The 23314-nt window shown below is 44.0% G+C and overlaps 1 protein-coding gene across 1 annotated transcript in view; it reads right to left on the bottom strand.

The window, feature by feature from the left end:
* The window catches only part of ALX1 (ALX homeobox 1), a 32624-nt gene extending 9906 nt beyond the window's left edge, over positions 1-22718 (bottom strand). The window contains exons 1-3 of the mRNA XM_015417271.1: positions 22493-22718; positions 17796-18100; positions 8137-8265 (exon numbers count right to left, since the gene is read on the bottom strand). Of these exons, the coding sequence (XP_015272757.1) occupies positions 8137-8265; positions 17796-18100; positions 22493-22718 (660 nt within the window). The remainder of the gene's footprint in view (positions 1-8136; positions 8266-17795; positions 18101-22492) is intronic.
* Positions 22719-23314: the final 596 nt, after the last annotated feature.

Below are 23314 nucleotides of genomic sequence, written 5' to 3'. Positions count from 1 at the left end.
CCTGCTCATGCGCAGGGAACGCTCTGTAGCCGGCCTCACCGCCGCAGCCACGGAGCCGGGCGGGGGGGAGGATCAGCCTCACCGCCGCCGCCGCCTCGGAGCCGGGCGGGGGGGAGGACTGGCCTCGCCGCCGCCACCTCGGAGCTGGGCGGGGGGAGGACTGGCCTCGCCGCCACCTTGGGGAGATCAAGGGGGGATGGACGAGACAGAGCTCTTCTCCACCCCGCAAGTGTCGCGGGTCCCCTTATGGGGGGGAAGACCGGCCTCGCCGCCACCGCCGCCTCAGGGAGATCGAGCGGGGGGGATGGAGGAGACGGAGCTCTTCCCTCCCCCGCGAGCATCGCGGGTCCCCTTACGGGGGAGGACTGGCCTCGCCGCCGCCTCGGGGAGATCGAGCGGGGGGGATGGAGGAGACGGAGCTCTTCTCCCCCCCCCGTGAGTATCGCGGGTCTTTTTACTTGTAATCTTATAAACCTCAATCATGTCACCCCTCAGTCGTCGTTTCTCCAAGTTAAAGAGCCCTAAGCGCCTTAACCTTTTCTCATAGGGAAATATTTCGTTTAACAAGGAAAGGATATGTTTAGGTATCCTGGGTTAAGCAAGGTATGCTGTCACACGGAGATGGGCAGTTAGGCCTTAGGTACTGGATCAGGGTAAGATCCAGATGTAAGCAATGCTCCCTCTAAGCTGTGAGGTCTTAAAATTCATTATAACTTTTGCTGCTCAGAAATATTTGATGATTGTCTTTTCTCATCATACTTTTTTTTAAAAAAACATAGCTTTTAAACAGCAGATCAAAAGAGAATAGATTACCCCAAGTGAAGAAAAAATTATTGAGTGATAATACTGTTGCTATCATCACCACGTGGCCTACTGCTCTCCTGGCCAGAACTATGTGATAAACTATGGAGGAATTAAAATCACTGCATGATTCTCTGTACTACTCTTAAGTAACCTCTTTCTTACTCTTGTAGGGTATGCTAAGCATAACACTTGTGACGGCTGGATATCAAGGACTACAGAGACTTCTTTGGGAGGTGAAAGATGAGACATAAGGATTTTAATAAATGAAATAAGAAGAGTTCATGGTCTGATTCAGTATAGTTTCACATCTTCTGTAAATAACTAATCCCTTCTTGATGAGAGACCTACCTCATGGGAATGCCATGAAGATTATCTAAATTCAATAGATTACATTAAACAGCAAATTATTCAAAATGATAATACCACCACTGCCTCTGTATCTTGCACAGTTAAGCTCTGTACTAGATAAACCATCCTATGATGCAGAGATGCATGTGGAAGCTGGGTGACCCTACCAAGACGAAAGAGTTGTGGTCAACAGCTCAAAATTATTGGCTGTAAGGAGGACTGGGAGACTCTGTGGTTCTCAACTTTATACAGAACAAAAACATATTTTAATCAAATGCCATGTGGTATGTAATATATTCCATATGGAGTGTTTCATTTGAGCATGTAACTCTGATTATGGCTAATGGAAGCTCCCCATGTGAACTATGGGCAAAAGGGACCCCAATGTGAAATTAAGATGCAAAATTTTAATGAAGAGCATGTGCATATTTATATAATTTCTCACACCCATGGCTAACAAAATGAATCACGCATGCTAAAAGTTTCCCACTGCTGGGGAAGTTGCCCTCAGCTACATAGAGTTCATCAACTGCACAGTGCTTACCTGACTTTGTTCACTGGTCTCTAGAACAAAGCCAATTATTTGTTTTTTAAAGAAATATTATCTCTTCTTCTTATATTTTTAGCCTGTTTCCACACACCTTTATGCACCCTACAACTCTGAACTAGTTTTCCTGGAGAGTTATATAAAATAAAAGTGTAAGGTAACCAGTAACAGCTTTACTCCTACCTTCCTAAAGTAGACTGCTGGCAAATTCTGTTATCATAGATTCTACTTTCTCTATACCTTTCCCCTCTTAGTTAGCATCAGGGAAGTCAAAATATGTTTTAGAAGTTTCCAGTCACTGATAATTCCAGAAAGGCTGAAGAACAATGCTTCTAATGACTGGAGAATGTATACAATTTATCAGCAATTCAACACCTTTTTTAGTAATGGAAGCAGGGGTCATTTGGGGGGGACGCGGGGGGACGCCATCCCCCCGGGTGAGGTGTGGGAGGGCGGGGCCTGGAGCTCCCTGCTGGTGCCCGCTGGAGGTCGCCACTGGCTGTGGGGAGGACACACTTCCGGTGATGTCAGGGGGTGTGGCATATGCTAATGAGTTATGCTAATGAGTCCCCCTAGCTCTTTTTCTACGAAATGACCCCTGAATTGAAGTATTTGGCCAATTATAATTTCCTGTATTAGCTTTAGCAATTAAGAACAGTCTGTTGACATTCTGTGGGGGCTATGTATGACTAGCTGCGCAGTATTTAAAATAACACACCACCATCTAAGACAGTTTGTTTTGGGCTGAACACTGTCACCTGCACCCTATGAATAAGGGAAATTATAGATTGTAGAATTACAAGTGAGAGACCACTGACTACTGTGGGGAAAATCTTATTCCACCAGATGATCCTCCTCCCCTAGCCTGTCTCTGCCTTCCCTCCTCTTGCAGCTCCTGAAGGTCACCTTTACCTGCTTCCTTTTTCCCTTGCCTCTCTCTCTCTCTCTCTCACTCTCTCTCTCTTACTTTCTTGCCGTCCTCCAACCCCCTTTTGCTCCATTTTTCTTTCCTCTCTCTCGCTCTCCCCCAGGTCAGTTTTCCCTATTGTCTTTCTTTCTTTCCTGCCAACTCTTCTTTCGCCAACTTACCTCAGTGTCAAAGTGAAGCTGCAGCTGCCATTTTGGATTATCAAGAGTTGTGAAGGCAATCCAAGCTAACTGCTGAGATCTCATGAGGAAGTTTCATGAGATGTCTGCATATTAACATGTTTATTTTCTTTTACTTCCTCATTTTTATTTAAAAATTTGCTGTAAACCTTGGTGTCTGCCTAGGTTGGCAGAAACACCTCTTCTTTCTGTCCCTAGCCCAATTGTGCAGTTTTTTAAAATCCCCTTTCTTGGGCAAGGTTCAGAATCAGATAAAGTGATACAGTGTAACGCCAAACAGGTTTATACCCTTCTAAGTCCATAGAAGTAAATGGGCTAAGAATGGTGCAACTCTTCTTAGGAGTAAACTGATATGATTCATTGGCTGTTGATTCAAAGGTCCCTTGGGGTGTGCTAATGTGTGTGACTGAAGTGTCAAACTACTTCAAAACAAGCCTGGGTTCAAATATGCACAAAAGTATTTGGGGCAGCCATTCTTTCTCAGCCTAACCTACCTCACAGGTCTGTTTGATAATAAACTGAGGGGTGGGGGCATGTATGCTGTCCTGAGGCCCTTAAAAGAAGGTTGGGATAAAAAATATTCTCAGTACAAATAAGTCATTATGAAATTTGTTACGTGCACTACATTTGATGCCCTTTAGACCCAAGTGTTCTTTAAGGCTTTCACGCACAAGAACAGTTCTCAGGAGAGAAAATATTTTTAAAGCACACGTGTATTTTCTCATTGCAGAATCATATGTAGCAACTGCCCTAGAGGTGTGCTGTGTACTGGCTCAAATCGGTAGATTTTAAGATCTTGTAAAGTCGGCTTCCCAAATTTCAAATGAAAACACAGCTTGACCCTGGATGAATGGAAGAGGAAACAATTCTTATGTAAGAAAGCTTATTTATTTAAAAGATTTTAATTTATAAGCTGTCCAAGATAGGTGACTACTCTCACTAAGGTTCTCCTCTCTCAATAGGTGACCAAAGTCACCCAGCAAGCTTTCATGACAAAGCAGACTTCCATGAGATTCTGGCCGAGGAGGAGAGAGCCCTGTTATAAGCCACTTTGGGTCCCCATCAAGGTTCCCTCTAAGCTGTGGAGTCTTGTGAGCAAAAATTCTACTTTGTGAGCTGCTGGCATTAAAGTTGTGACTGAGCAATTTGGCTGCTGCATCGATTAGTTTGTGCTGGAGCCGTCCTTCCTGAGCGAACACAAAAATGTGTGAGCCAGAGGCTAAAAAACTGTGAGCTAGCTCACACTAACTCAGCTAACTGGTCCCCATTAGGGAAAACAGTAGGTTAAAAAAATCTAAATAAATAAATGTTCAAGACCCAGATTACCCCAAGAAACAAAGCAGTTCTTTTGTATTAGAGTGGATCCTGGAGGATAGCCTTCTTTACCTATTTGTATCACATTTCAGGGCTTTTGGGAGGACTGCACCATTAGATCACCATTTGGAAACTGAGTTGGGATGATAAGCAGTAGCAATCAACTTACTTTTTTGGTGTCACATGTAGCACTCAGGTTGTTTCCAGGTGGAGCTCTTACTCTGCCCCCCCCTCCATCACAGTAGATTTGATTTTTCCTTCTGCATGATGGTATTGTGCTTCTGACATCTTTCTTTCTCCCCCCCCCCCCCCCCCCATTCTGATTTTCTCAAACCTACTTTGGTTTGATCTTTCTTGGAATATTGTACGCAAAGGAGACTTGGGAAAGTGTGGGATTCTGTACTTCCTCACCTATATTCAGCATCACATCTGACACCATTACTTCTCCTGGACACCATTCCCATTACCACCATCACTGATGGGCACTTTGACAGTTTTTGTTTTGTTTTTTAATACTGGTAGTAGATACATGGCTATAGTTTTAAAACACAATAGTAATATCCTGACTTGCATTGCATTCTTTAAAAATGGCAAAAATACTGCTGGGTGAATGGGAAAGTATTGAAGTATATATTTGAGGGGAAATGTCAATTTCTGCTGTGAACACCTTTGCATTTGGAGCAGCAATGAGAGTAGATTTGTCCCTATTTGGAAGCAACCTAAGCAATCGGCTTAAATAGCTTCCAATGCCACCATCACTCATCCAACCCATGACTTCCAAACTTAGATTCTTCTTCCTAGCTTTTGATTCCAACCACTCATCTAGCATCTAGATGACAAAATATCCAAAATGCTTCCCTGTCCCAAGATACATTCAGTGCTTCCCAAACAAACACAGGTATATGCAAGATAATCCACTCATAGCACAATATCAGAGGTGGCTTGTATTTGACTGCAAGACAACAACTACAACTCTGTTTTTTGTTTGTTTTGATTTTGATTTCCTGGCCTACTCAGTATCTGTTACTGTGATTTTAAAAGATTATATACTTTACATAGTAATTAGGAGATGGTTAACCCAAAGTAATATGGGTTCATGTTTTGATGCCTGTAAGTACTCAGCCCTTGATAAATGCAGAATAGCTACTCAATAGACTCTTCACAGTTACTCTGTGGGAATGATTGAGTAGCCCTGGAAAAAAAAAAACCTGCTTGCTGCTGAAGTCTCTTCAAATATCTACTTTGTGTCTACTAAGACTGGTTTTCCTAAAAACATATGTTTAGCCATGCTGAATGAGACCAATGATCCATCTTGTCCACCAGGACCCACTCTTCCTTTGCTGCATCCCTCCCAGTGGCAGGGGGTAGCAACAGTCCTGGAGAAAAATGCTTTGTCCCTTGAATAGAGGCTTAATGGGGCATTTTTAACCTCCATGCCATGAAAAGCTTTGGCCACCAATTTCTGCACGTTAAAGGTAAAGGTAAAGGTTCCCTTGCTCGAAAGCCTTTCTGCTCTATTAAAAGGACAGGACATTTTTCTCCAGGACTGTTGGCAACCCATCCACTGGTTACCACCTTTGACCATGGAGGTTCTGCTCAATCAATGTGACATTAATGGACCTTTCTCCATGAATTTATCTAATCTCCCTTTTAATCCAGCTAAACTAGTAGCCCTCACTATATCCCATAGCAGTAAATTCCACAAGCCAGTCACCATCTCTCTCTCTCTCTCTCTCTCTCTCTCTCTCTCTCTCTCTCTCTCTCTCTGTGTGTGTGTGTGTGTGAGTGTGTCCCCTCATGCAGTCAGACATTATGCGCTTGCTCCAAGAATATGGTGTTTTTCAGAGCATTCACAGGACATAATTCTCAAATCCTATTTTTCTGGATTTCCCCTGCTTTGCTCTGATCTTTCCCAAACTTGCTTTGCTACAATCTTTCCTGAAAACTCACTGTCCCCGTGGTTACCACACCATATAGATGGGAAGGTATGAATTTTGAACCTCCCACCGACATCAGCACCATTGTCCTGCTGACTGAGATTGCAGAAACAGTGTGGGGCAAGGAGAACTTAAGCACTTCTCCTTATGCCATTTTCCCAGTCAAAACCACCCCACCCAGTGATTTAATGTGCCTTCAGAGGAGAAAGAAGACAGGCAAAGGCCAAGTGCCTGTCTTCATTGCCTACTGGGGCTCATTGTAGCTGTGGAGATGGTTGTAACCAGAAAAAAATGGCATGGGGGGATATAACTTTCCTTTCCCAGGACCCTGATTCAAGTCAGATCCTTCTCTGGTTGCTTGCTAAGATCAACAAATATACTGGGAAGATCCATTTACAGATCGCCAGTGTGAAGTGCAGCAGGGAGTTTATTATCTCAACAATGTTTGCTGCTTGACAACCATTACACAGTGTTTTGTAATCTCAGTCCTAAACACTTTGACTTAGAAATATGTTTTATTTGTTTCCTGCTCCAGAGAAGGAGGTGGAACATTGCAGCATTAGTAACCGTGATCATTTTATGATGGTGCAAAATTGGCACTAAGAGGCTCTGTGTTCAGCAAGCATGTAGACAGCAAACTTTTGGTTATTTTTAAATGTGAATAGAACCTAAATCCCACAGGGGGGAGGATCTCTAAATTAAAAATATCTTCCAGACTAAAAAAAAATGTTTGACATTTTACTCAGAATTTGTTTTTTTATAACTTTGGGAAACAGCTAGAAGCATCTCTCCCCCTCACATCCGGTAACTATCTTTTTATACACTTTCTTCACACCCTATTCCAATAGCTAATTATTTATCTTTGTAAACATTGTAGTTGCTCTGATTACAGTTCTTTCTGGCATTTATGGATGGCAAAAAAAAATCAAAATGTGTTTGGGGGAAAATAAAATTATACAATTAACGCTTGGGCGCAGAAAGGAATAAAAAGAAACCATATGGTTGGCTGCAGTGACTGCTTTTATAGAATTCTTATCCAAGCAGGGTGTAGAATGTCAAAAAAAGAGCCCCCAAAGTAGTTTCTTATCATGCTATACAAGGTTAGATTTCTTCTAATAGTTAACAAATGCACTGAATTGAAAAAGTGTACAGTAGTTTGAACAAAAGTGCAATACAATTTCCTTCTGGTTGGCTTCCAACCTTTCACAAGGTTGAACATCTAAAAATGTTGGATATAAATAAAATATATATTGTAATTAAATAAATGGATAAGCTAGGGGGAAAATCATCCTGATGCCGCAACTGTTTAGATCTGGAGGGGTTCGGGGGCACATAGGGAGCTGCCTTGCCTGTAGGGCTGTCCTAATTCATTTCAGTAGGAGAGACACATTGGATGGATGAAAAGCTGGTTCCCAGACTTGGAACAAGGGGAGAGAAGTCCAAGTTACACCCACCGAGAACAACCATGCATTCCATCCAGGGGGGAAAATATTCACCAGAACAGGCTTTTTCCTTTGTGATCTGATGCTTTCCCCCTTTTTAAAAAAAATGGATTCTTTTTTTAAAAGGAAAGAAATTTCTGTTTAAAATAAACAACAAAGGAAGTCAGCCTGCCTTCCAGAATTAGTAGTGCTCCAAGGTCTTCCCAAATGTAGCCACCCAAGATTTCTCTAAGAGAAGTGTTTTTAAGACCACAATCATACTCAAAAAACGAAAATAATCTAAGGGATTCCTCCTTTTTCTATTATGACTATGAACATGACACACAATCTAAAGAGGGTCAGGATAACTTACAAGACATTTATGTACTGCAGAGGACATTCTTTTTATTTGGTGCTTCTGGAGATAAATATTCCTAGCTAGGGACTAAAATACACTTTAAAACTTGGGGTTGATGGGAAGGTTATAGATGTTTTCTGTCAAATATTAAGACATTACCACTTTCCCCCCTCGTTTCTTTGAACCCCATCTTGAAAAGTGGTGGCTCCAACTAGCAAGAACAGCAGGCTTCAGCTCTGTATTTAGTTGCTCATGTGAAAGCACACGGATGCACACATGCCAGTTCACTATGTCAAATACCTGTGGGTAGCTATCAGTCCTTGGTAGAACAGATATGTCATAGGTTGCCGCAAAATGACTTTTGGCTTGTTGGATTTGCCCATAACGCTCTCTCTTTCTCCACTTTGCTCTTCGGTTTTGGAACCAGACCTACATCAGAGAAGACAAGACAATTATTCAGGAGAATCTTTTCTTTTTTCCCCCTAAGACCCTGACCAAGGGTACCTTCTTGAAATTACCATCTGTGTGCCAGATGAGGACAGCCAAAGCATGCTGAGATTAATTCTCAGCAGCTTAACCACAGCTATGAAATTCCTCCTGGAACCCACCAAATCTGAACACTTGCATTGTATGTGAGACCTTTTCAGCTGGATCCAGTTGGAGAGCTGGAGAGAAGCCATCACTTAGCTAGCTTTTCACTGTCTTTTAGAACTGCTACAATAGAACTTTTATAGAATATTTAATTTATAAACCATTATAACTAATATTAATGACCCCGAGACTTTGGGATTGATGATCTTTAAAGTCAACAAGAAGAGGCAACTATGACTCTAAAAGATAGAATGGCATGACTGGCTTCATGACTGTCCATTTACTGGACAAATGTGACAGTTGCTCCATGCACTGACTCAGGGAGCTAGCCAAGCAGCAACCTCCTAGGCATCTTTGTTGCTTACAAGTTGTTAGGACAGACCAATTTAGGAGGATAAAAAGGACCACAGCAAAAAGAGAAGAACCACAGGAAGTGGGGAGTACAAAGTTATGGCTCCAGCCACACAGGCCAGTTTCCAGAGCAATAGTGGTTAATCCATCAAAAGAAAGGCAGACAAGAGAACTGTACTATTTTCATTGATTTTTAAATCTAAACTTTGTAAAGGAATAACCTCAGTCCCTTTCACCCCACTTCCAGATATGGGGAGGTACATCTAGCCAAAATCAATGTAGATTACCACCATACAATGATCGAGGTCACAGTCAAGCTGACCGGAAGCCGCTCTCTTGGTGATCTGCCAATCTAAACCTTATATACATTGCACTGATCTAAATGGTTAGTAACATCTCAGAATCTGATAAATTTGTTTGGGATATAACTGTACCGACTTCTTAAATTTGAAAGCAATGAATTTAATAGCTATTTCTCAGAGATCTCACAGCCAGAGTGTATTTAGTAGCAACTTCTTGTAGATCTTGCAGCAAACCCAATGACTTCCTTATACATTTTGTGATTTGCACTAATTACTTCATTACCCGTAGAAGAACGGTGTACTAAACCATATTTTGTAGGTGGAGACGAATGAGCTGAATGAGAACAGCTGTATTACAGACACAGCAAAGAAGTTTGTTCTTGGAACACACACCTAATTGTGGTCATTTAAATACCAAGAATGAAGGGGGATTAAAGGCTTGCTAGATTAACAAAAAGACCCATATACATGAGTGCTTAAATGTATGGCAACAGGCATATTTTGTTTCAATACTTGCCACGTTTGCTGGGGAAACCGTCAGTGTAGCACTGGTGCTCCCCACAACAATTGTGACATAGGGAATGTTTTCTGTCCTTTTGAAGTAATTTATTTATTTTGATATTTACACCTTCCTTTTCTCCACAATTGAAAGTCAACCTGGCTTACAGTGTCATTCTCCCTTCCACCATTTTATCCTCAGGACAACAACCCTGTGAGGTAGGTCAGGCTGAAAGAGTATGATTGGCCTAAGGGCATCCCGTGAGCTTCCATGGTAAATTTGGGATTCAAATCTGAGTCTCTCAGATCCTAATTCAACATTCTGACTTCAGAATCACATTCCAAGGCTAAAACTCTTGTTTTGAAACAAGTTCTATTGTCAGCACTTGAGTGTGTTCAAAAAGTGAAGATGTTTAGAGTCTGAGCACTCTTTATCAGAGCACAAATGGGGAAAGGGTCATGGAGGAACCGCACACTTTTCATGTGTAAAGTTCTAGGTACAGTCACTGGAATGAAGATTTTGTAGGGTATTCTTGGTAAAAAAAATATAGTTAAGCAGAGATAAAAATTAGCAAAGATTGAAAGACTGAGTCCATGTGTATGTTTGTAAAATATAAAAGTTTACTAGAAAACTAACATGGGGGAAAGGTAAACGGGATGCAAAATAACAAAGGACTAGATCCCTACATCCTTACTGCTAGGAAGATGTTACAGGAACAGGAAGAGAAACAGGAATGGCGTCTCCTTCTTCTCCAAGACAAAGGCAGGAAAAGGGACCTCAATATACTAAATAGCCAATACATTGATTCCCAATCACAGGGCTAAAGTTCAGGTCATTATAACAAGACCTCCTACAAAATTCCCGGCTTTTCTACTAAGTAAAAAGAGTGGGCACAAATAAACATGTGACTTCCTGTTGACCAACACAAACAAAGTTAACTCTATAATTGCTGAAGTGTTTTAACTTGCTAAACTCAACAGATTTTAAGGCTCTGCTTCAAGAAAGACAGCTGCAGTGATCCTATTACTTCAACTCATTTTGGCACTATTTTAGTCCAGCATTCCTGTTAGTCTCCTTGGTGTGAGAGCAGTGAGGATGCCGGGTTTAACTAAGTCTTGGGGTTTGTCATGAGTACCAGCAGCTACTGGATTTTGACAAGTTCTGGCTTTGACAATGCCTGGCACAGTCACTTATAGGATCTCAATCAGCAGAGTTGGGAAACTCTTCAGCAGATCTTGAAATTTACTTCCAATCACAGTTCTGAGCCAGATAGAGCACTGATCTAACTTAGGGTACCTGCTTATATTTTAAAGTAAAAACACTCCATCATTATTGTCTTTGGAGGCAACGTGCTATGAAATCAACTGGATGCATTCAGAGGACTGCTGTGAGATTGTGACTGATGTGGTGAAGGCATTCAGGGATGGAAGTCAGCTATCTAAAAACTTTGGCATTTACAAACAGATGTGAGATCACGACTCACTGGCCATCTAACCCAACAGGTATTCATATGTTTAGACAGAATGCGGTGAATCCTTAACTGTACCCTACCATGTGTTTGAAATGCATTGCAATAATACAATGATTATAATCTTTTTATTTTAAAAAAATCACCTGTAGTTGTTTCACTGCATAAGTAGCCACTTCAAAATGGTTATCTGGATACTTTCTCATAGGATCTTACATGTGCTGATTGCCTGTATGTATTTATGGCAAACTAGCCCTATAAAAAGCACTTTAGATCCCACCTAATTATGTTGTCATCTAAATGTCAATTAACACTTCATGGAGTATCAGCAGTTCAATTGGCCATGGCTTCCAGATGTACATGTACTTTATGTTTTCAGGCGTATGCCTTCGTTTCATATGTTGTAGTGCTCTCCACATTAAAATCTGACATACCTGTGGTAAATGCATTTGTCACACAAAGTAGAAAGATCAGTCCACAGATCTGGGGTGTAGCAGCATGGATGGTGCCATCTGGACTACTCATGGTCAGCACAAGAATGTATTCCCTGAACTGCTAGAAGACCACACCAGAAACACCTGGTAACACCTGTCATCCAAAAATGCCAACAATATCCTTGATCTACTTTGTGTTCTGGAAATAATATCACTGTTCCTATTAATCCTGATTGCTTCTGACCAGTGTTCCCTCTAAGCTGAGTTAGTGTGAGCTAGCTCACAGTTTTTTAGCCTCCAGTGCACACATTTTTGTCTTAGCTCAGGAAAGATGGCTCCAAAGCAAACTAATTTATGCAGTAGCCAAATCAATTGCTCACAACTTAAATGCCAGTAGCTCACAAAGGAGAATTTTTGCTCACAAGACTCCACAGCGTAGAGGAAGTATTGCTTCTGACCATGAGCTGTAACTGTTCACCCTCTAGTTATTTCTATGGGTCTTATGTGGGACTCTGATGTTAGCCCCACTGAAAGGAAACCACAGTGCTCCAGCTGATCTGCCTAGCTGATTCAACCCCTTGCATAAGAGAATGTACTTTGAAATAATTTCCATTAGTTCAAGATTAATCTGCAGAGTTATTTTACCAATTTACTTCAGTTTTAAATAACTTGATATCAAAGTAAGTCTATAGAATTCCACAGGATCTTGTCCCTCTCATTACTACAATCTATGACTCCGTCACGACTTTTGAAGCTTCTGTGTATGTGGGCTGCCCTTTTCACTTCAATGGAATGGCAACTCTACACATAGCAAGGTGTGCATACTATGTGAAGGGGCAGGAGAGCTCCTTGCACAACTGAGCCCCTGCAGCCACGGCACATCGTTCCACTGGAACAAATGTGATTAGGGCCTGAAGCTCAATCTTCCCAAGAGTTGCACATTTTCATATATCCCTTTTAAAATGAAATTCATGTGAGTTACACATTATTTATTTACTTCACTTATACTCTGCCTTTCTTCCTAAGAGAACCCAAAGCAGCCGCCATCATTCTTCCGTCCTCCACTTTATCCTTATAACAACCCGGTGAGGAAGGTCAGGCTGAGAGGGTGTCACTTGCCTAAGGGCGCCCAACAAGCTTCCCTGGCAGAAGTGGGGATTCGAACCTTAGTCTCCCAGATCCTAATCTGACACTCTAACCCCCTACAACACCCTGGGTTGCATTATTCCCACTGGCTGTCCAAACCAGTCCCCTCCCCCCCTCGCACCCAAGAATTAAATGAATCATTACATCAAAAGTTTTGCTAATGATATCTGATGGCAGTGGATTTGCTTCACTCGGTGCAACAGGCTTTACAATCGACTGGCGTTGCATTAAACCCGGCACAAGAAAATAACGTTGCTCTCCCCAGGTTGCAGTTAAAGACTGGCAACAAGGAAATAGCTAAAGCCCTTACAGCTATTCAAGGCTAATATCAGTGCAGGGACATAAATTAGCATGTTTCTGAAACTGATTTGAGTGCTAATCATTTGCGGAGGTTATTGCTTTAGTCCTTTAGGAGTCAGAAACACCCCCAATATTGCCTAAAGCAGCAGGGATAAGTTTTAATTTCCATGGACCCGTTGCAAATTTAATATGGCGGTTTTGAAAAATGCCCCAAACAATCAAAGCATAGCCCTGACTCGGTCCTGTTGAGCGTAGTCTAAGAACTTTGGCTGCAATCCGGCCCTTAGCTATTCATGCGTTCATTCTACTGAAGTCAATGAAACTTGTCCGATGCATAACTCATTGCAGGATTGCACCCCTCATTGGTAAATTTGTATTATCTTTTGTGCCGAAGGCTACAAGGAACCATTTCTCCCCCTGCTGTCTCCACAGGAGGCACAGAGAACATGTTATGGGAATTTAGTAATGAGGCTCTTTCACTGAAGAAAAGAAAGTCCTTGACAATCTCCTTAAGCTGGGTGCCAATTACTCCACTGACATGCGGCAGGAAAGAGAACAACTTCAATAAATTAGGTTCAGGCTGACTCTCTCGGCATGTATGCAGGACAAAACATAAATTGGATCTTGATGAAATGCTGGGGAAGGGAGACGTATAGAGCGTAACCAGCCAATCATTTCACTAAACTAAATAAAACAATTTGCTTGAATTTAGAGGATCTGACGGGGAAGAAACCCACATTTTTTAATGCTGACACTCCCCCAAAATGTTTCTGTTTACATCGATTTACTCAGAACTGACTCTTGGCAAAGATAAAGTAACCATGGCCTGTACAAAACGAGGCAACAATCTGCTGCTTGTTATCCCTGCGTAGCCAGATGCCGGTCTCTAATGATGTAAGGCCTTTGAAAACTGCTTAATATTGTGATGGAATACTGCTGCCACTCAGAGCTAGAACTATCGCCAGTCTCATGCACAGGTTTTTCTCAGTCGGCTGATCAGAAATGCAAAAATCCAGAGCATTTGGTTCAATATGCATGGAAATCTCTGAGTACACAAAGCATAAAATAAACATTCTCGGGGGGGGGGGTTAAAACCAGCAATTTTCTTCCAAGGAGAGCAAGTAACATATACAAACTGTAAATTCCCTCTCTCTTTATCATACCTCACACAAACTAGTTCTGTCTCAGTCTGCCACCCTTACCTAGCCTGTGCAGTAGCACATACAAATTCCCTGTGAGAACCCATTGAAAAAGGAAAACGTGACTACCCTGCCTGTCAGTTGTCTGGGGCCCTGGATTTGATGGAAGCTTCTTAAGGCGGTTTTAACCTGTCGGAAAACTCAGTCACCTCACGTTCAACATGCAAAGGTAAAAGAATCATTGGAAATATGATATTCAGACTTGGTGAACTTTGTGCCTGAGCTAATCTCAAATCACTTACACTTTTACCTCCAAAAATATCCCTTTGTCCTAGAGCATAGATTATCCATTCCCTAAAGTGTTACTAAACATTTTGGAATTCCACCCCACCCACCTCCCTTTTAAAGGCATATCTGGGGGAATGCAATTTATATCTTTCTCAGGATAGCTAACTGGATGCCCATTTGTTATATCCAGACTAGAACAGAAAGGAATTTTGGTAAAAAGTCACCCCCTGAACAAGCTGTAAACTGCTGAGTTCAGCTCCTGGTATCTGACTTCCTGGTTCCATTCATTCCCGCTATTTCAAATTACAAAACTGTATCACTTTTTTTCGCATTTACCTTTTAGGTACAACAGGTATTTTCCATAATGAAAATGGGGAAATATCACAAGGGAGAAAAATTCTACATACTTTATGTTTCTATTGCTTTATTGGAATGCAAAATCTATTGATATGAAAGGAAATTTAATTGCAATTTATTTGCTATGCAAATAACTATTCATTATCATCATCGTCTATGACATTTGTTGGTGTGCAAAGTCTTTCACCTTTATTGTCTTCATTTCAATGACACTAGCCACATATCAACGGTCAGTATCCAAAGAACCATGAAAACATGGTTTTGTCTCCTGAAAGATTCTTCACCCCTGCATTCCACCCAATACTGCTTAGCGAACTATTTTTGAAACCAAGGAGGTTTTCAAATATAGCACAGTTGCTCAAAAAAAATCTGTTGGGTATCTCTCTGACCAATATGTTTCAGTATTAGGCCATGTTCCAGATATCCTAGAGCAAAGGGAAGCAGAGAAGGACAACACCTCTCTCCCAAACTACAGAGGCATATGCAGAAGAAATAGGATGCTGACCAAATTTTCCCCTTCAGCATTTTAGCACAAATCTGCCTTACACTCACACAGTCCACAACATGTTTGCGCAGAAGCAAATCCCATAATTTCAACATGATGTACACCCATGAAAATATGTTTCAAATGTCATCACTGAATGGATGGCTATCTCCTAAACTTCCCATTGATTAGTTAGTGCAAGCATTATTTTCTTGTTCGGGGGATTAAAACTGATTTTTTTAAAAAAGAGAGAGAGAGAGAGAGAGAGAGAGAGAGAGAGATCCCAAGGAATTGGGGAGGGGTTTTAGGTGTGTGCCTAACTTCTTGCCATAGCACTAAATAGTGCACTGAGTATCAGACTCATGGCTGACGAAGGGAGCTTTGACTCTCGAAAGCTCAGGCACCGAAAATCTTGTTGGTCTCTAAGGTGCCACTGGACTCAAGTCTAACTGAGCACCTACTCAGATCCTTTACACTGCAATCCTAAGAACACTTCCTTAGAGTAAATCCCATTGAATAGACCACCTGAGTACGATTCTGAACAGATGTGCTTCAGATTGCTATCAGTGCATACAAAGCACTGGCATAACCCTGCATTTCTAGGGGACCAACCAACTGATTTTAGTGGCACTTGACTTTAAAAAAAATTCTGCTTAGGAGCCCAGCCTTAATTCCTTTGTAGTGCCATCCTAAACAGATTTACACCCTTCTAAGTCTATTGACGTCAACAGGCTTAAAAGAATGCAACTCCACTTAGGAGTTACATTGTCAGGACCTTTTCACACACTGCATAATGTGTTAGTCTCTGAACATGTGCTGAGTAAACCACAGATTGATGATCTTGGCTCCTTAATATTTACAGCACATATGCTTATAAACATGTCTGTCCCTGTTTGTTTAAATGCCCTAGGTATACATCTGAAAAAGTCAATGCGTAAAGCAGCCTTGATTGCTCAAATAGATCAAGGATATTGATGCAGCCAGCAAGTGTGGCTTTGTTCAATCGGCCCTGGACACACATTACATGTGTAAGACTACATATGGTCAGCAAAACATGTGAACAATGCATCTGAATGTAGAAGCTGTACATACATCAGCTCTGTACATGTGATTCTGATGGACAGAACATGCATGTCTACATTTTGTATTCAAGGAAAATCCGTTCACACATTACGGCTAATGTTAATTAGAATTGCTAGGCTAGAAGAGGCTATGATGCCGTTTCCCACCCCCACCCCATAGCTCATTCAGTCTACACACATGTAAGCGAAGTGCTGAGCAGCTAATCAGGATCAGTAACAAACCAAATCCTCTGTATGATCTCTTTCATCAGAAGGTTAATGCACCAGACTCCATATATGTAGCTCAAATATTTATTCACTGATAAAAGGGGGAAGGGACGCGCAGCCTATTTGAAATTTCTTGCTTTTATTGATACACTTAACCCACACCCGGTAAAACAAATGCTGCATGGAGATAGAATTCCAGTTCCCTGGAAGGATCCTGGAAACATCCCAAATGTTCAAGCCCATATTATGGGAAGCTCTTGAGCATCAGCACAAAAAATCCCCTAGAAACTGCTGCCTAGTGCTGCTTTCCTACACTAGCTTGGCTTTATATTTCTTTTCAAAATGGCTTCCTTTCCCCTTCTGTACCTCCCGAATAACAATTGCCTAAAAATACAAGAGGTGCAACAGAGCCTTAAGGCACTGTGAGGGCCACACGTAAGGTTCAGAAGCTTGAGCTTTAATTCATGCTTCACCTTGGGTATTGCATGGTCAATAAGCTCTGCATCCCGTGTCCGTAGCCCAAGAATGTCCTTAGGCCAGTCACTCTCCCCTGTATTTCAGTATGGGGGATGATGAAAGATCACCCTGTTGTAAGAATGGCTGGATAAAGGCTGTGAAGCACATGAAATGTGTTGGGTATTACAAGCTGAAAACACTCAGTATATCTGGGGTTAAATGTTTGTTTATGTTACTCACAGGAAGTCACATGTTTCTCATGTAACCAATGTTCTTTAGATGTAGGATGCCCGGGAATTTTCTCCCTGATCTAGGGATTTGATTGGGACTAAAGTGTCAAGGTATATTACCATTTTATGGCTTCTCTTCCCATCTTTGTTTTTGGTGTTCTGAAGTAGAAGGAGAAGGAGAGCAGGCTTTCTCTCTTCTAGTTTTGTCTTTGTAGTGTAAGGATGTAGCCAATTATACTCTTTTGTCATTTTCATCCCAGTTACCCTTCCCATGCTAGAATTTAGTAAAAACTTTATATTTTAATCACACATGGACTCTCAGTCTGAATTATTTTACTCAGGCTCTGCTGAGCTATATTATCTCTGCTAAATACCATTTTTTTCAATATCTCACTATAACCCAACAAAATGCTTGGTAGAAATGGGAAGTATTATTTATTCCTGACACTCTCTAATGACCAAACAGCACAGCTACCCAAAACAGTTGTGCAGTGAAGCCAGAGCCAAGCTTTAATAGTAAACATAACTTTGTCTGAGGGATAGTTCATAAGTGCTTTTGCAGAACCTAAGAAGCTTCGAGCCTCCAGAACTAGGAGCTTGTCTTGGATGGAAGAGGGACTCCTACCTGAACTCTGGCCTCCGTGAGTTCTGTTCTCAGAGCCAGCTGCTCCCTTACATAAACATCGGGGTAATGTGTTTTCTGGAACACTTTCTCCAATTCTTCCAGCTGTAAACTGGTAAAAGTGGTCCGGTGCCTCCTCTTCTTACTGCTGGAGACATTGCTGTCGCCCTTATCTCCGAGTTCATCCAGCTCGCCTTTCTCCTGCATCCCTTTCACCGGAGACATCCGGAGGCTGCTGCAGTTTTCCAAAGGCCTTCCCAGCTCGCTGTGCAGTGGCTGACCTTCCACTTTCGTAATCCCATAGTTTACTGTACAAAAGAGGAAGATAGATTTGGGTTGTTTGTTTCTAAGATGGGGATACTTTTTTTAAAAAAAAATAAACACCTGCCACCAATGAGAAGCCATACACATCTGGAAGGACCATATCTTGCTTAGGAGTGTGGAGGGCTTTTAAGAAATGTACATTCTTCTTGGTACAGAACACTGCATTTCCGTGGAAGGAAGACTGCAGAGATTTCAATGGAATTTATTTGCACAGTATGCTCCAGTCTTTTGTAAATGTAAATAAAGCAAAGAATAGACAATATGGACCACCAGCTCAAAAGAGGAGGATTATGGGATGTCCTTTAATCAATATTTTAAATAGAATCTTGGGAATAAAATATGTACCGTCCTGGGCACAATTCTGCCCAACTTCAGCACTTTGGCTGTGAGCCTAATTACACTTACATGCCTGTGAGCTGTACTGGGCATAACGGGAGTCACTTTTTAGTAATGTACAAGTAAGATTGACTTGCACACATGCCACTGAAACAAATGGGTCTTGGATCTGGATTGTGCCCCAAATTACTGTGTTTTGCTTTGCACCTTTTCTAACAATTACAATGATTTGCAGACAAAATGGATAAGAAAGAGATGTTGAAATGGAAAACACTTGCAAATCAATAATAACTGCTTAAAAATAAATTCAAAAGAATGTCCATGCTTTTGCAAACTGCCTTTGTTTCCAATTAGGACAGTTATTATTTCAAACTGTATGATTTTTTTTTAAAAAAAAAAACCTGTCAGTGAAACAGATTATTTCCTTTATGTTACACTGGTTGTGCAAGGTCCATTTATCTGCAAGAAAACACAGTGTCTAAGATGCAGATTAAAGTCTTTGCCTTTAGCTTCTGAACAAGGAATAAAACACTTTACTACCCCCCCCAACATGTCACATTATGGGGATAACCAATGCAGCATGTTACAAGATTGGAAAGAGCTTCACCTTTTCCCCCCTTTGTTTGACAGGTGGGGGAGTTAGGGAGGAATTTCAGCCATCCAGGGTAGTAAAACTTTACAAAGGATGGCACCTAACTTGCCCTTTCGAGCTTGTTTGAAAGGGTCTCTGTCACTCTTGGTAATTTCATTATGTCGCCATGTTCATTTGGTATAATTTTAACCAGACACAGGCTGAAATCCAGAGAAGCACTCACTTACTTCAAATCAAGCTCCTTTGAAATCACTGGTGCTAAAAGTCAGGCAAGCACATTTCCTAGGAATCTAGTCCCATTGACCTGAGTCTGCTGAGTAAGTATGTTTAGATTTAGACTGTAAAGATCCACCCTTAGGAAATCAGTCCTAGTGAAGACACTGGGAATTAATTTCTTCTGAATAAATGTGCTTAGGATTGTGCAACGTATCAGTGATTGCTGAGCTGGTTTTCTTGCTAGTAGGCAAAGCAAGAAAGCACCATACACAACTGAGAATCACACCAACAGTATTCCCGTTCAGCATTTTCAGCTTTAAAAAATTGAACTTCAGCAGCACTGACATTGTCCTGCACTGAACAGGAACCATGCCTATACAAATGAGAATAAACTATCACCATTGCTTTATGTTGTTAACACCAATCACAAATAGCTTCATTTTTCTACGTCTGACTAGATTTCTTCACTTCCACTGAAAACATTCTTGGAGAATTTTTGAAATTCAGTGATTTTACTGCTAAACCAAAATGGGTCTATGAAAAACGACTATATTAAAATTATAATGCACTGAAACAGTGAAGAATTTGTTGTTGTTGTTGTTGTTCAGTCTTGACAGCAAATGCCCTGAAAAGCATTCCAAGAATCTAAAATAAGGGTATATATGCATGGAATACAGAGAAGCATAATTATTTTTATTTCTCACTTCATGGTCTGCAAAACTGAACTAAAATAGAACTGAACTAAAATTTCTGATAATTTTTAGATGTTATCGTTTACCATAATCCAAAGTAAAGGTAGGTAAAGGAGTCCAGAGGGCAAGGGGGGAGTGGAAATCACAGGGTTCTGAGATTTGTGGCGCAAAAAAAGTTGCAAACGAGAAATAGTCTTAAAAAACAACTATGAGCAGGTTCGGGGCAAGATTATTTCACTACATTCATCGGCTTAGTTTCATTTCCTTTTTTTTATCTGCACGCTTCAGCGCCATAATCGGAAAGATCTTCAACCTCGTTAAACTAAACGACGGTGTAATAAAGTTTTCGTATTTCATTGGTCTGTTGGCTTTAAAGGACACTGCAAGTTTGCATGTTTAGATGAGAGGGAACCCCTACTGTTTCTCAGATTTAAAAGGATAGGAAAAATAGATTTTCGTGTTGTATATTCGGGGATCGGATTTGAGTTTCTCTCGGAGTTGTATTCTACATTGTCCCGTCTATTTGCTTTGGAAAGAAGGATGATGTTCCACGGAATGAGATTTTTCTTGCAAGATAGGTTTCTGCAAGTTAGGATGTGTAATTGCGTCTAGGAAAGGGGACATGACCGACCACAGCAACTGCAAGGCTAATAGATTTGTAATTGAGACAACATAGAACCCGACCGGTATAATTCTCAGAGGACTGGAGAGGAAAGGGAATGGGAAGCAGCTAAAACTCTCGGGAGGGTTTTTTAAAAGCCATTACAGATTAACAGTCGGTTTATGATTCCACGTTTTCGGAGACATTATTTACTGCCGGGCTCAGAGGGTTTCTCTGCCAGATGTTGCTGCGAACTTCGCCAGCACTTCCGGCGAGAATAAAATTAAGCAAAAGGGTAGGATGGGCGGCGGGCGAAATACGACCTCCCCAAATTTCTACAGTCAGGCGAGACAGCCGAGAAGCGGGCGGCTGGAGGGAGCGGCGACCCAGAGCCTGACGTCCCCTTCCAGTCCTGGCGCTGGTGGATCGGGATCGGTGACGGAACGTCTCTCGGCAGTGGCGGAAAAGCCGATCCACGAATCCGCCATGCTTTGGATCCCCGCAGGATGCGGCCCCTAACCTCGGGACGGACCCACAGGCTGCCAGGCCCTGCGCGAAACCGTCGGACTTCCGCCGCGTCGTAGATCCCCAGAGATCGCCCGGTCGCGAGCGAGCAGAGTCGGCGGGTGAAGCGGCCCAGGCCAGCCTTTTCCGCAGCCGCTTCGGTGCCGCGCTTGATCCGGCACTCAACCGGACACATTCGCCGCCTGCAGACCTTCCGGCAGCCCGCTCTCTTCATGTGTCGGGGGGGTACGGAGGAGGAAGACCATCAGGCCAGGCGGGCACGGATCGAGACGCCAGGGAAGAAGAGGAGGGACGAGGACTGCAGGCAACCCTCTCTGAGCACAGATCCTGGGGCACACGGAGGGAGACTTACTCCCGAGCAGGCAGGCTCCCGCACTTACTCTAGTTTAAACCCGCTGGCACCAGCACCCCTTGATCGGAGTCCCTGCTGCCTCCCCTGCTCCGATTGCACGAAAGGGTCGCCGAGACTGAGGAGGGCGTCCCGCTTGTCCGCCCTGGTCGCCGCGCCAGCGGACAGGCAGAGCAGAGGCCAGACAGACCCCGGGCTCTCGGCAGGGGCGGCGGCGGGGGGGGGCATCGCGTCGCCAAAGGTCTGGGGCCTTCTCTGCCTTTAAAAACAACCACCACTCCCCCCAGACAAAAGCGGCTCCTCCGCGTTCTCGCTCCCCGGGCGCTGGCTGGAAATCCTTTCTGGAAAAGGAACGGTCGTTATTTGGGAATGTCTTTCCTAGCAGATCGGCGGGGATCTGGAGCCCCGAGAGCCGAGAATCCCAGAGGCACCACTCTGTAAGCCGCAGATTTCGAAACTTCCCAGTCTCCTCCCCCCACCACCACCCGAGAAAGTCCAGAAGGCCGGCCAGAGCGGCGCGGAAGGCCAACAGCCCGAAGCAGGGCCACGGCGGCGAAAGTCACCGCGGAGCATCCCCTGCCCTACCTCCCCGCACGGGGGGGGCGCTTAATTGCGCCCGGCCCGCGTCAGGCCTCCAGCGCCCCCTGCAAGGAAAAGGCTCGGGTGACGCTCGTCCGTCGCCTGGAATCGTGGTACGAGGCGGCCTCGGTGCGTCTAACTACGAGTAACAACAATGGCTGCAGCATTTTCCCGTCCGGTATCGGCGGTGGCTATCTGTAGGGCCCTATAAAAAAAAACCCGGAAATTCTTGCCGGCAGCCCGATCGGGAAGAATGGACGGCGGGTCTGGCCCGGGCTGGTCGGGATCGGGAGAGGGGGGCAATTCTCGGGCTCCTTCCCCCCCCCTCCGGCCCCACCAGCCCGGACGGCCAAGGTCACGGAATCGAGGCCCATCATGGGCTGGGGGGCGGGAGGTCAAGAGCGCCCTGCTCCAAGTCAGCGGCGGAGGCGATTCCTGCCCGGCGACTCCCCATCCCCTCCCTCTCGGCCCAGGGCAGACACTCACCGGCGCCGTCCCTGCCCGGGGACGCCCTGTCGAGGCGGCCGTGCGGGTTGTAGGCGGCCTGCGCCACGCACTTGCCGCCCTTGCCGTAGAAGGCCTCGCCGCCGCCGCCGTCCAGCGCTTCCATGACGTGCTCCAGGGGGCCCCCGGGGGGCAGGTAGAACTCTCCGCCTTTGCCCGCCGCCGCCGGGGGGCTCTTGAGGGCGAACTTGTCGCTCAGGAAGTCCATAATCCTCGACGGAGCCGCAATCGCGCCGCGCCTGCCTGCCTGCAGCGCCAGAGCAGCCCCGACGGCTCTTTTATATGTTGAAGCTCAGCGGGGGCTTCTTGCGCAACCTCCCCTCGCCGCGGCCTCTGCTGGCTCCTCCCCGCCGCCCCCCCCCCCCCCCCCCCCCCCAGCGGATGGGCAGCCAAGCGAGGGGGGGAGCTCTGGGCAGGGTCCCTCGCCGACCGCAGCCCACTCACAGTTTGCCCGGGATTCTGCTCAGCCAAAAGATTCCTCCCCTTCTCCTCCCCCGTCCCCTCCCTTCTTCCCCGCAGACTCCGGAGCGACTCGAAGGGGCTTTGCTTTCCAGCCAAGTAGACGGTGCGGACGAACCGGTGGGAGCCCAAACCGGAGCAAGGACGCCAACTGGAGGACGGGGACCATCTCGCCGGAGGACCCCCATCCAAGCTCTACCGGGGACTTCTTTGGAGTAAGAGGCTGGGGACATTTCAGGGGGATCGGGTCAAAGGATGCCGGATCAGGGGTGGGTGGGGTGGACCCCCAGAGGGACCGGGGAAATAGCTACTGGCCAGGACGCTTTTCTGCCCTGGGCCCCGGGA

This window comes from Gekko japonicus, unplaced genomic scaffold (assembly GCF_001447785.1).
Source record: "Gekko japonicus isolate JY-2015 unplaced genomic scaffold, Gekko_japonicus_V1.1 scaffold1696, whole genome shotgun sequence".
In the NCBI taxonomy this organism is placed as follows: domain Eukaryota; kingdom Metazoa; phylum Chordata; class Lepidosauria; order Squamata; family Gekkonidae; genus Gekko; species Gekko japonicus.
Note: the sequence above shows the minus strand (reverse complement) of the source record. Positions and strands in the feature narration are given on the sequence as shown.